At 39.8% G+C, this 14,889-nt stretch overlaps 1 protein-coding gene across 3 annotated transcripts in view; it reads left to right on the top strand.

Annotated features, from left to right (window-relative positions):
• LOC129765840 (uncharacterized) overlaps positions 1–14,889 on the top strand; it is a 34,899-nt gene that overhangs the window by 3,251 nt on the left and 16,759 nt on the right. For all 3 annotated transcript variants that reach the window (XM_055766289.1, XM_055766277.1, XM_055766282.1), the window contains exons 2-4: positions 4,277–5,916; positions 6,274–6,294; positions 6,452–6,567. In XM_055766289.1, the coding sequence (XP_055622264.1) occupies positions 4,392–5,916; positions 6,274–6,294; positions 6,452–6,567 (1,662 nt within the window). In that variant the 5' untranslated portion in view covers positions 4,277–4,391. The remainder of the gene's footprint in view (positions 1–4,276; positions 5,917–6,273; positions 6,295–6,451; positions 6,568–14,889) is intronic.

Below are 14,889 nucleotides of genomic sequence, written 5' to 3'. Positions count from 1 at the left end.
CCTCTAAAAGGAATAGTCTAATCGAACAGATCATTTGGTGGCTCTGACCATTGATGGGAATGACGCATACTTCGGTTGACAGAGGATACCTCAGGAACTAGATAAATCTGGTAATTGGGTCTTGAGAAAGATCGTTTGGATACAGATTGCATTGGTGAAACAAAACACTCTGGGAAAGAAAAATACTCTGGATTAATAACGGATGGTTTATTTTCCAAAGTTTCACATTTACGTTGTTAAATGATAGATGGCGCTACGTCCGCTTCATCGAACTTTTATCCATACATGCGCAAGTATGTGTGTTTCAATTCGTCTAAATCCAGGCGCATGGCTGGCGAGCTCTTTTCAAATGTGTGAGAAACTGCAACATTTCCGACCGACTGGATGCAGGGCATTCTTATTAGGGTTCCAAAGAAAGGGGATCTGACTGAATGCGGCAACTGGCGGGGTATCATGCTGCTGTGCGTAGTCCTCAAAGTCCTGTGCAAGGTGATCCTTAACCGGGTCAAGGAGAAGGTAGATGCTACGCTCCGATGGCAGCAGGCGGGATTTAGAGCTGCTAGAGCCTGTAACGACCACATTGCTATGCGCGCATCATTATCGAGCAGATAAATGAATTCCAGGAGTCTTTTACCCGTCTCAACTACGATAACCTCTTGAACACTCTGAGACGCAAGGGAAATCCGTATGAACTAGTCAACCTAGTATAAGCGTAGTACGAGGCCTTTGCGTACAATGGAGTCTTGTCTGACCCAATCCGAGTCGCGGCTGGTGTTACACAAGGCTGTCTACTTTCACCACTACTATTCCTCGTCGTTATCGACGAGATCATGGTGGGCCCTATCGACCGTGAACCGTGGGCTGCCTTTGCGAACACGACATGGAGGACAAATCTGATCAGTAAAATCGGTGCTGCTTTACGCATGTGAGACGTGGGGCGTATCAGCAGAGAATTCGCGGAATCTTCAGGTGGCCAGACAACTGGATCTCAAATTTGACCTGGACAAGGGCCAAGGTGAGAGCTTCCGATCGCCCAGGATGGAAGCTTCTAACGATGACACTATGCTCCCAGCGTAGAGCGCAGCAACAGTTAGTAAGTAATAATAGTGTAAGTCAGTCGGGTTTCTTTGATGCGAATAGGGGAGACGAAACAAACAAGAGAGTGCACTCGTTGGATTTATATATATATATATATATATATATATATATATATATATATATATATATATATATATATATATATATATATATATATATATATATATATATATATATATATATATATATATATATATATATATATATATATATATATATATAAATATATATATCAAATGATGATTCGACAAAGTCAAGACAACGCCTTTCTATAACATCGTGAAGAGCCAACTACTGCGATTCCTACGATACAATCAACGAAAGCGGCGTGAGGTAGAATACATTCATTAGCGGCGAGACGCTACCATGAGTAAAGCCGACACAGCCTTTGCTATTGCCTGGCCAGAACCCAATGCATTGTCTTGCCAATCAGTTCAAACAGAAAATGTAGTACAATATACACATTTTTAGTTTAGTAATTCGACAAAATACGCCCTGAGCAAATTCATAGAGTAATTTTCTCAGAAATCCCAGAACAAATGGTAATAGATTTTAGAGTGGAATAATCATGCTTTTAAAACAAAAATTATAAATGAAAATTTGCTGTATCACATATGTGTTTGTCAATCTGATAGAGAGTAAGAGAGTAAGCGAGTTGCTCTACGGATACGGATGGATTATTTTGTCGTTTGTTTTGCGCAAGGTAAGGCTACCACATTTGCATAGAACGATAGAATTTGAGTAGAACGGTTTTAAGAATGCAAAGGTCGATTTCGATTGAATCGTTGAATTTGTTGCGAATATAACTTTTATCGCCTTGCATGGCAGATGAAAATGTACGATGTTTTCCTATAGATTCCACCAACGACACGACCACAAGCGTGAGCAGATATTAATGGAGAAATACTGATGATGGCGGATCATTCATCAACAACAAAATTCGTTGAGTAGCTCCATATACACTTCAGCTGAGCAAAACAACCAATGGTCATAAAGGCATCTACAACATCGTGGCACTATTGGGCAACAATCAGAGCATCGAAAGGAAGCCCGGTTCCGGACGGCCGACGACCCTGAGCGACAAGAAGCTCCTAAGGATGCTGGAGAGGAAGATCGAGGAAAAAGTGGTTACATCGTTGCGTGCGCTTAGCCGGGAGGTCGGTGCAACAGGCCAAACAGTGAAGAAGTACCTGGCGAACATGGACATACATGTCAGGAAGCGAGAGTCCCGTCCACTGGTCTCGGAGTTACAGGCAACACATCAAGTTCCCCAAGAAAGTGCAGCTGTGGCTTCTTTAGCTCCAGACTGGCCGTGAATGGTGAAATTTGTAGTACGAAGTGCCTGCCAGAAGTTGCGTCGTTCATCAAGAAATACCAGAAGGGTGAAGACGCGGTGTTCTGGCCGGATCTGGCGTCGGCCCACTATTCGAAGCGATCGTTAGAGGAGATGGAGCGGCTGAATATCGATGTGATACCCAAGTCAACGAACCCGTCCAACGTGCTCCTGCTGTGTCCCATCGGAAATTTCTAGGCAAACCTGAGGCGAAAGATCTACTCCAGCAATTTTGTCGCGAAAACTGAGAAGGAATTGATAAATAAAACGAAGAAAGAACTCAAAAACATGCATACACGCATGTTTTCGTTTCGTGAACTGCTGGAAGGCTGCTTGCAAGGGCGTAGAGTTTTTTTTTGCAAGTAAGCTAATATACAGGGTGGGCCATTTAAAGTGGAAGCATCTGGCAACCCCATAACTTTTGACAGAGATGTCAGATTAACAAATGTCATACCGCGTTGGAAGCGTCATTTCAGTACAATTTTATCCATGGAACAATACACAACTAAACAACGCGCTGAAATTGTTCAGCTGTACATTCAAAATAACTTCTCAATTGTGTTAACTAAACGTGCGTGGAAAAATAAAAATAAAGTTAAAACATCGCCTGGAGACAACACTATACGTCGATTATATGCCAAATTTATATCGTCTGGTAGTGTTGGTAATGCCAGTCATCTGTCCAGACAACGACCAAGACGTTTCGACGAGAATACTGATGCCGTTCGAGCCAGTGTTGCAGAGACTCCATCGACATCAGGTCGCCATCGTTCGCAAGAGTTAGGCATCGCTCGAACCACTCTCCGACGCATAATTCGTGTTGATTTGAAAATGTTTCCGTATAACATGCCATACAGCGGCTGCCACGACCAAATTATTGCGCGAAATGTTCCCCGGAAGATTAATATTAAAAAACGGCGATTATGACTGGCCACCGAGATCACCTGATTTGACGCCTCCTGACTTTTTTTTATGGGGATATTTAAAATCCAAGGTATACACTGGTAAACCAAGGACCCTGGCTGCGCTGAAAGACAATATCCGACAAGAAATTGCTGCCATATCGGCCGAAACATTGGGCAAAGTGATGGAAAATGCCGAAAAAAGGGCACATTTGGCGGTCAAGGCCAGAGGCAGTCATTTACGAGATATCATAATCAAAAAGTAGTTAGAACAAATCTCCTTGGACCAAAATAAATGAATTTCAAAAAAAAATATTTAAAATTCCACTTCTTTACTTTGCTATTGCAAAAACAAATCCTTCCACTTTAAATGGCCCACCCTGTAATTACTTTCCATGGGAAATTTATCAAACTATATTATCTTTTTTCGGATGGTGATGAAAAAAACTAACACAGAGGACCTGATTACAAACGTCACTTCACGGTGAAAACGGAATGAAATGCATACAAAATGCATACAATTCATTTCGTTTTCATCGTGAAGTGACGTTCGTGATCAGGCCCTCTGTCTTAGTTTTTTTCATCACCATCCGAAAAAAGACGATTTTTTTAATGCAAACGTTATTAATGCTTAGTTCTGCAGATCGGTGGAAGACAACAAATACACTTGCAAGTCCATGGATGAAGGAAGCAATATGACGATGTTTCAAATTTAGAAAATATTCATTAGAAATAATTTATAAGGCAAAACAAGGTTTACCGAGTCAGCTAGTAAAATAAATAAAATTGTATGCCGAGATAACTAGAATGATTATTCAAATACTATATGTAGAATCCATTTGTTATGTTAAATAAATGTAAGTTTCTAACGCTATAAAAGACTGAAATTTCACGCCGAAGCGTATTAATGAATTATTAATAAACGTCTGTCTTTCCATTGCAGGACCGTAAAAATCTAGTCCTCTGCGAGTAAAGCGAATCCAGCAAAAAGAAGGAAGCTACAGCACACGAACGAACGAAGCTCTCGTTTCGAACTCAACCACGAGAGGGAAGGAGATATGGAACAATGCAATAACGATCGTCCCTGTGTAATCAGCAGTGGGAACTTTTTCCCGCAGTGCACTTCGTCGACCAACAATAACAACAATAATAACCACAACGGCAACAGCACCAGCGGCAGCAACAAGCAGAAGCAGCATCAGCACCCGCACCACTCATCGCTACAGCATTCCCCGCCACCAATTAGCAGGCACCTGACGCATAAGCATGACCCGAACCTGCACAGTCCGACGGATCAGTCGTCGCTCGGTGAGATCGAGGTGATTCTGGTCCAGCAGCACAAGCAGGATGCCCTGTCGGTGATTATCCATCCGCAGGAGGGTATGCAGCAGATCAACATGTGCTTGAGTGGTTCCGGCAATCCGGGCTCGGTCGACTCGATGATGTCGTCGGACTTCCAGACTCTGTCGCCGATGCACGATCGGGACTCGCCGGTCAGTATCAGCGCGAACACGTCATATGCGACGTTAACGCCACTGCAGCCCCTGCCACCCATTTCGACCATGTCGGACAAGTTCGCGTACTCAATAGGGGGAAACATCTGCGAGGCGTTCCCCGGCATGAACAACAGTTCCGTCGGGGTAAATATCGAGATCAACTCCTGCTACAACCTCGAGAAGCTGGGAGTGATTCACTCCCCGGTTCATATGAACTCAGTGCAGGAACTGTCGCCAACCGATGTCCATCATGAGCTGGAGAAAAGTCATGTGCTGAAAGACGCCAAGTTAAGCCACCATCTGTCCGACAAGGACGTGGATGGAGTGGATGGCAAGAACGAGTGTATCCTGGTACGTGCCTCTCCGATTCCCTCGAATCTCAGCTCAGTGGACGATCGCTTTCTGACGTCGGCGGCGGCGGCGGCGAAGGTGGACCTTGGTCGTCATAAGGACGACACCGACCATTTCACCAGTACAGTGCAATATTTGGATCAGCCGAGCGGCTCGGATGTGATCCACGGTGGTGGCTCAGATATGACCGGCGGGGCCGGTTCCGGGGGCAAAGACCACCATCACCATCACCACCACCACTCATCCGTTTTTTTCAACAAGTCTTTCAGTTCAAAAGCAAACATAAGCGACCTTAATCTGTGTAAAGAAATTGTTATAGATGATGTTTACGATGATTCCGAGCTGGATCATGTTAATATGGACGATAAGAAGCTCGAAGACTCCCTGACGGGAGGTGGCCACCAACACCTGTCGAACGGTGTTGGTGGAAAAGGAGGCAGTTGTGGGAGTGGTGGCGGCAGCTCGATGGGTGATGTTGGCTGCATGAACGGTGATGCCGAGGAGATCAACACTAAGGAACTGGCGCATCGGATCAGCTCCGAGCTCAAGCGGTACAGCATACCACAGGCTATCTTCGCACAGCGGGTGCTCTGCCGGTCGCAGGGCACACTCTCCGACCTTCTCCGAAATCCAAAACCATGGTCTAAGCTCAAGTCCGGTCGGGAAACGTTCCGACGAATGTACAAGTGGATCCAGGAGCCCGAGTACCAGCGGATGTCCGCGCTTCGACTGGCAGGTATATTGTTGTTGGTTACTATTGTTGTGCTAGATGTCGTAACGTAGAATGCACCTACATCATCCGATCGGAATGTTAAGCTTCCGTGTTTGTAGCACAAACCCCCTCGCGATGTGACGATCTGTGATGATAAGCTGTGATTAAAGATTATTTTATTATTTATCCAAACTTTTCTGCGTTTTATTTTAGCCACTAAGATTATTTTTCTCCGAATAAGTTTTAATTTAGTTCTTAGTACGAGTGTTTTCTTTTTCGTTGTGTGCGGTGTAAGTAGATGTGCCAAACTTTCATCAAGTCTCTCATAACTAAAATGACTAACCCACGATATAATTGTTCTCCATTTCTTTTCTTTTCAAGCGACCCAATCGGCGAAACCAGGTTAAACAAATATTCATAAATATTCACACGCAATTCGAGTGAAATCACCCTAACCATACTAACTTGATTCGTTTTCTCATATTTTTTTCTAACGCTAACAATCTGTCTGTGCATAACAACACATCCAACACCATTCTGCACGACCCAACTAACACAGCGGTGAACGCTAAAAAGCACGAGGAGCCGGATACGAACGTTATGATGGGACACACAAAGAAGCCCCGGCTTGTCTTCACGGACCTGCAGCGAAGGACGCTACAAGCGATATTCAAAGTATGAATTATAGCCGATTTTTTTTCAAATCTTTTTCAAATTTATTATGCTGCTAGGGGCGGTTTGGAACCAATTGAGACGACTGTAGATCTTTTCAATTGCCGCAAATTGCACCCAAGGCTAATCGAGATGGTTTCCCTTTACATTGGTTTTTGTGTTCTCCTTCAACGATGGCTTCTCTAGATGATATTCCTATAATAACTCTATGAATCAACGCAACGTTTTTAATCAAACAATGATAAATTTTTTCTTACTCAAGAATATTTCGTTTCGTTTCTTTGTTTTTAAGAGGCTTTAAACTTTGCAGTTCATTCGCCTCCATTAGTCAAGAATATTACTTTAAGAGACACTTATGTGACCGCAGTAATCGTTCGGTTAGAGGCTAAGAAAAGCGCTCTAAAGCTTAAAAGATGGAAGATAATACTAGACGCGGACAAAACTGGTCACTTGAGCATCCTGAATCTCTTAGCCGTTGGACCATCCGCAGAGATGAAAGAGCTATTGGATGGAACCTAGGACAAATAACGACATTCAAAACAGTGTGATCGAACCTTCTCGTTCAGTGTGGGATGAAGGTGGTCCCAGTGTTCGTAATGGTTCAATCATGTTCTATACCGATGGGTCGAAAATGGGTGACACAACAGGTGCTGGAGTGTATGGTCCAAGAATAAAAATTACTATAACTATGGAGAATTGGCCAACAGATTTCCAGGTAGAAGTAGCTGCAATAATAGAATGTATAAATGTCTGCCTTAAAAGAAATTATAGACATGCCAACATTTGCATCTTCTCAGACAGTCAAGCGGTGCTGCGATATAAATGAAACACAAATTTCTGCATTACTCGAGAAGAAATCAAGCAATTGAAACCATATTGGAAGTTTTGAAATTTGGTTTCGTTTGTTGCCATACAAATGAAACACAAATTTCTGAATTACTCGAAAATTAATCAAGCAAACACAAAACCAAATTAGGCATGTGGAGGTTTTAGGATGCAATAAATATTTCTATGGTGGTTAGAAACTCCTCCCGCTCTTTAAGGGTGGGCTGTCATATAAATGAAACATAAATTTCTGCATAACTCGAAATCTAATCAAGCACAATTTGGGATGCGAGGGTTTTTGGGTATGAGAAATGTTTCTATAATAGTATGACACCCCTCCCTCTTCTGGAATGGAGAGGGGGTCCCATAAAAATATTACACATACTTCAACCAAAAATATTCCAACCAAACATGACGATTGAAAAACATTGAAGGAAAAAGGGAAAATTCGGAAAATTAAATTCCGTATGTTCTACAATTACATAGTGACAAGTGCTGTTAGTTCATTTGATGTTTGCGCTAGCGAAATTGATCTTTGTTCGAAACTCGAAATGGATTTTAATGTGATGAAACGCACTCCTATATCTTCTTCTATCTATACAAAAAAAAAATACAGGAGGTTGTGTCCAAGATACGACCGCATTGTTGACGTAGAACTACGCTGTTATTTTATATAAGTCGCTTGTTTATATCTTCGGATATCATTCTATAACGCTTTGGCGCACAATCTTAACGTCTGATTCGCCATAACGTCAGTTTAATGCATTGATGCATCCTCAAAGGCACCAACGAAGCCCTTATGATGACGGAAAACAAACAATGTTAACTGCTTGGAAAAAGACTGAATTATGCCACACAGCTTGTACCCTGCTGTAACACCCTTCGATGCGAATTCGCTGATGAGTTTGTCAAGAGCGACCGCCTTCACCACCAGCGGGGAGAGCTTGATTTGGTTGCTGCCTGGGTAACGGCGTTTACATGTTCGACCGACGCGCCGAAATCGCCTACTTCGCTGTTGTTCGATGCGGTGTCACACTCGCGAAGGCTCGTTCAGTGCGAGCGCTTTTCACTGCACCAACATCGCGTGCATCATTAGATGACGCTTACCTCGAAATTTTATTACCCCTGGCAATGCGTTCGTTTTTTTTTTGCAGGGCTCGAGCCTGCCTTCCTCTTCTTCTTGCTCATCACACACTACGCGAAACGTCCAATTTATGACGCGGAAAGAAAAACACACGATACGAATAACGCCAAAAACGAACTGAAAAAACCACACGACGATATCCAAGTTGGATTACCACTGGTGGGGTCCAATCTTAGATCGAAGCGCAGCGAAAGCAAAGTGAACTGGATTGCTCAACAGTCCGATGCCGAATGAAAGTTTGCCTCAGCGAGATCCACTGTTTATACTCTAAGCAAAAATTCCCCTTCATTCTTCTACTTTTTCTTTGTTCACGGAGACTTGAAATCCTACGACTTCCCCTCCGTTGGTCGTCGATAAGTTGCTCGTTACTGACTGCTCTGTTCGGGAAAGCACACAAATGTACAGAACAATTGTATGGGAAAATGAAAACGCTGAAAGTTTTCATGATTTTTAACCATTTACAAACCAGGGAATTCTAATGTATAGCATATTAAACAAATCTTACGGATTTTCCGATTCGTTTAGTATGCAAATCGCCAAAATCCTTTCGCGGCAAAAATAGTTATTAACGTTAACTTTATTTCATAAAAACGTGACCATTTTTATGATTTGGCACCCTTAATGAAAGACGTAGTTCTACGTCAAAAAAGGATCGCCAGATGTGTTGATAAGAGCAGAACTCGAGGAAGGAATTCTCGCGTAACTTTTGTAAAGGTCCAATGTAACATTTTCGTCAACTCGAGAAAAATGAAGTTGAAGACCCGAACATTATTCTGCGAATTGTCTTAAAAGGTATCGATCTTTATCACTACTTTTACCACTAGCAGTCAATAATAACTCTGAAAAACCAATCGTAATAGTTGTTCCGTGATTTGAGCTTAAATTTGAAGCCTCGGAGCGAAAAATGTTACATTGGACGTTTTGACTGCCCCTGTTTGCACATTGGACATATTACGTTTCACGATAAGAATTTGAAACTAACTCCTGAGAACAATCGAAACATCAGCATTTCATTCTAAAGACAGATTATTATTGTCATCACTCGTTGAATTGCACTGACATAGATAACAACACCTGAAAGAAACAAAAACTCAAAACGACCGAAGTACGACTTCGTGTTGTTTTGATTGCTTTGTTACTTCGGACGTTTCGAGCGTCGGAGGAAAGAGGCGTCTGAAGTAACAGCCGAGTGCTTAAAATCCGAATCTGTACATTGGATATTTTTTGCATCGGCGATTAAAAGATGAAGAAGATAGATACGTGAACGATTGTTTTTGTAATGCATTCAATGATTGAAAACTAATAGCGTGCATCCATTAACTCGATTTGTTTACATTTGTTACATAGGACCTTTTCAAAAGTTACGCGAGAATTGTCCGATTTAGGGCTGTTTTTATTCTATCATATTTTCTGTATAAAACATTTATTCCAAGTAACGGAGGAACATGTTATTTACAAGTGGTTGAAAAATCTTGAATGAGAATTGTGTCTGAAAATGATCTGATATTATAATGATGAGTTTTGTTAGAAATACTAGGAATTTTATAGTAAAAAGTAAATTCAACGGAGACGAATAGAAGATCAATCAATGCACAGTTCTGCGGTTGGACCCATGAACTTGCTCATAGTAAGAAAACGTGAATGTTTGAAGGTATTGATAACAAAAAACAAATTTTGGGCGGAACGAAGTTTGCCGGGTCAGCTAGTAAAACATCAATGACGAATTTCATGCCAACTCGTCTTAGGAGTTGGCAGTACCATCTCAGATAGTAGTGAAACGTTGTGGGTGAAAAAACATGGGTCATTTAAGCAACTTTGCATACTTGAAATATTCGAAAAAGAATTAGACTATTTTTTGGAAAAAGACAATTTTTTTTTACAAAAAAATATATTTTAAAAACTATGATACCTACAAAATTCTTGTCAAAGGATGAAATGTAGAAAATTATTTAAATTATCACAATATCAAAAATTTTTTGGGAAAAAATTGCGCTGACAAAAAAGTTATTCTATAAAACAAAAATTCATTTTTCTCAAAAACGTTTTTTTTAAATTCCCAAAAATATATATATGAATAGCCCTTACAATTTCCAACAAGTCGTCCATACATCGGAAGATGAGCACTTTTACAGGGGAAAAGTTTTTCGAACAACAACTTTTTCATGTTTTCTTTGAAAACAATACAACTAACCCTAATTTTGTTTAAAGTCAAGATAGCGATATAGTGTATTCGACAAAGTTTAAGATCTTGTTAAAATATAAACTTTTGTCGAAGACATCAACTTTCTATCTTTTATTGTTTTGGGTATATAAGTCATTTTTGTATGAAGACTCCTGAAAAAAATAATGTTTTGCTCGTAACATTTTTGTATGTAAATTCTCACGTTTGACATGTTTCTAAATAGAGAAAAGTTAAAGGAGCATGTAAATTGCGATAATTTATACATAAAAATGTTATGAATTAAACATTAATAGTATTTTTTCGAAGAAAAAAAAAGAAAAAGTTGTTGTTCGAAAAACTTTTTCTATGTAAATGTGCCCATCGTCCGATGTATGGAAAACTTGTTGGAAATTTTAAGGGCTATTTCTATCTATTTTTTTCAGAATTATAAATGCATATGTTTTCGAGAAAAATGAATTCTAATTTTCAAAATATTTTTTTTTTCAATTAATTTTTTTCCAAAAAATTCTTTGAGAATTTTTAATGAAAACCAAAATGATTTCCTACATTTCATCCTTTGACAAGAAATTTGTAGGTATCATAGTTTTTAAGTTATAAATTTTTGTAAAAAATTAAGAATAAAAAATGTCCAATATAGAAAGAAATGCCTTTTAGTTGAAATGAAATGAAAGTTAAACAATATGGTTTTCAGTTCAGTGTGGCTGGATGTATTTTTAGTCATAATCCTTACTGCAGTAATAATATTAACACATTAAGGACCGCACGTTTTGGGGCAAACTTGTACGTTTCATTTGTTCGGTTTCCACGAACCACGATTGTTACCTTCGGCGTGGATGAGACGAAGGTGAGCCATCGGTATTCCTTATTTAATTCTTGGCAGACCAAGGATTTAACCATCAATTTGCAATTGTTAAAATGTTTGAGATAAACTCATGATTCTTCGTGGCTGATCAGGTCATTATCAATATTAATAACGTACATCGAGAACCAGCTTCATGAAGAATTCATGGTTCTCAGGAGGTACATATTAGGTTGGGGAAAAAGTTATCCATTATTTGTGGGTTAAACTCAAAACTATTTGTAATATACTTCGGGTCAAATATGCACCGTTTTGTTGCAAAAATTGTTGCTATTCTAAAGGTAGCTTCATAATGTCTCTATCATAGAGGTCTTGATCTCTAGCAATAAAACTCTAGCAATTGTTTTTAAATCAATACTCAATAAACTATAGCAATTGATTTTTACAATCCTTTCTTCATCCCAATTTCTTATCACTCTGGAAATTTTGCAATACGTGGAAAAGATGGTAATCACTTGGTGCCGAGTCCGGACTATATGCTGGATGCATAAAAACATCCCAATCAAGCTCTCAGAACTCTGTGGCATTGCGTTATCCTAATGGAACACAAAACCTCTTCTGTTGCCAGTTTTGCAGGTTTTGGTCAATCGCTAGCTTCAAACGGTCCATTTGTTGACAGTAGAGGATATGTGAAGGATATGTTAAGCAATTCTCGAGTTTTCAATGAAGATTTCCATGCGGATACAATCCCATTCAATCGGATCTCAGCACGGGTTGAAAAACTTCGTTGCTTCGGGTTGATACGTGAACAACTAATATTTTACCTGAATTACTTTATTTACAAGATGTTTATTTACATCACATTCACTGGCGAACTTTTAGTATGAACGTAAACGTGAACAAAAACATGCTATTCACCACGATTTTTGAGTTGATCGTATCATTCCATCACCTGTTCACGTTCACGTTCACGGGAGGTCTAAACTAGGCTTTCAGAGGGAACTATGACGCATTGGTAAATTTCATCATTTGATTTTGTTTTCTATTAAACAACCCGCCTACCTGACCATTGTTAATAGTTGGGCAATGCGAAGCGACCCATACATATGGAATATTATGAGTGTCTACACCCAAAATAGCGTTGCTAGAAAGCATTTCATTTTCGGCAGAAACCATGTCTTGTAGCGTCAAATGAGCAAATAAAACCATCAAGGCTTTAAAATGTTTGTATGTATTTTTTGGGATTGCACTAGGATTGGGCGATCTTTAGAAAAAGATCGATATTGATGAATCGATTCTCTAAACGGCGTAGGGATCGATTCACAGATTATATCGTTTCCAAAGAATCGATCTTCGCTGAATCGTTCTTTGAAAAATCGAATGCCTTTTTGACGTGGGACTACGTCTAACCGGAGTATATGGGGGGTAAAATCAAAACCTAAACACAGAACATGCAGGAAAAAATGAAAGATTCCGAATGCTTATCACTCGAACATTTCTTACTGGATCGGAAAGATGTTTGCATCAATTGATAGGAAATATTTCTACGCTTCTACCGCAATTGATAAAATATTATTTTTCATTAGATAAACAATTGAATAACTGTATAATGTTAAGCGTTATCTAAACGCCCTAACTGCCTCATTTTGATTGGCCCGATCTACAGTTTCCCTAACACAGACTTCAAAACCAATCAGCCTTGGTGAAAATTTCTCTATGGTAAAGAAAAATTTTACGTTTTCGCGTGAGTTCTGTTCTTAGACTACCTTTATTTCTATTTTGCTAAAATATATATACACGTTTTTCTTACTCAAGAGAAGGAGAAAGAATGCTCCTTTACCTAAACTACAGGTACTAAAAAACTAAAAAGAGAAAAGAAAATATTTGTCGTCTGTTCATCAGGCCTAAAATTTATGTTATTGTTTTTCTTTCCCTATCCCTATCCGGAGACGTAAACAATCTTCTTGGGGAAAACGTTTTTTCCCTTTTTCTATTTCCTTTGTTTCGTCCACAAGCGGCCGAAGCATCCTAGTTTATTACCCTTATCCGCAATAAATGAATCTCTCAATTTTATAATTTTATCGCTTCAATTTGCTCTTGTTTCCCTGCTCTTGTTTCCCTTTTTTTATTTGGGATTCCCTATCGGATTGTGATGTCTATTTGCCGTCCGTAACACTTGGGGATATCGGCATTGCGAATACATGAAAGTATGGGGACTTTTGTTCTCACCAAAATGTATTCCCTAACACGGACTTCAAAACCATGGAGCGTTGCAGAGATCGGCATTGCAAATACATTAGAGATGGGCAAATCAGCTCATCATGGTGAGCGGCTCAGAGCCGTTCAGCTCATACAAGTGAGCTGTTCATTTGGAACAGCTCTTCAGCTCAGTTGAATTTTGCAGTTGTCCACACAATTGCATATGAAACGTAATCACCATGGGACATTGCATAGTGTGCATTTTCTTAATAGACGAATTTAAAACGAATTTAATTTGTAACTGTACAAAAACTAGAACTGATATGAATTCTAATAATATAATATACAACAAATACTGAATGCTGAAATCCAACATAGGAGATGCTTAGGATATGCTGAACTTAAACAACAGAAAAATCAGCAGTAGCCAAATAAAATGCCACCAGGAATATAGGCCGAGACAAGGTTTTTTGAAAAAACCATCGAGATTTTTTTTTGCATCCGAGGATATAAAAATAAATCCACTAATAGGTGCAACGAGAAATAATTATTCGCGATCACAAAGGTAACAAAAGGACCAATATCAATCATCAACATTTATGCCGGGTGGTTTTCTGAATTGTTTTGATTCAGCACGCGGAAATAAATGTATTTGTTTCCACAGTAATGTTTAAATAACAATATAATATATCAAATTTATTTACAAGCATATAATAATGTTTATTATTTTGTTTGGCCATATATGAAAAATTAAATGAAGTAACGAACGAGTGAATATCTTCAAAACAAAAACCTTTTTTCCTATCTGGCATCTCTGCTAAAGCTAAAGTACGAAGAGGGATACACGAAAACAAACTGACGTCATGCCATGAAGCGCGGGAGACGAAATATCCTTTCGCGTCTCGCAATTCACTCTCTGCAGCTTTTGCGCTCCACAACTATGCAGCTCAACAGCTCAACAGCTTAGCAGCTCATCAGCTCAACAGCTCTTCAGCTCAGCAGCTCATCAACTCAACAGCTCAACAGCTCAGAAGCTCATCAGCTCAACAGCTCAACAGCTCAACAGCTCAACAGCTCATCAGTTCAACAGCTCAACAGCACAACAGCTCATCAGCTCAACAGCTCAGCAGCTCATCAACTCAACAGCTCATCAGCTCCAGCTCCGTAATGAGCTGA

This window comes from Toxorhynchites rutilus, chromosome 1, assembly GCF_029784135.1.
Source record: "Toxorhynchites rutilus septentrionalis strain SRP chromosome 1, ASM2978413v1, whole genome shotgun sequence".
Taxonomy (NCBI): domain Eukaryota; kingdom Metazoa; phylum Arthropoda; class Insecta; order Diptera; family Culicidae; genus Toxorhynchites; species Toxorhynchites rutilus.
The sequence above is the reverse complement of the archived record's forward strand: the minus strand, read 5'-3'. Positions and strand labels throughout refer to the sequence as shown.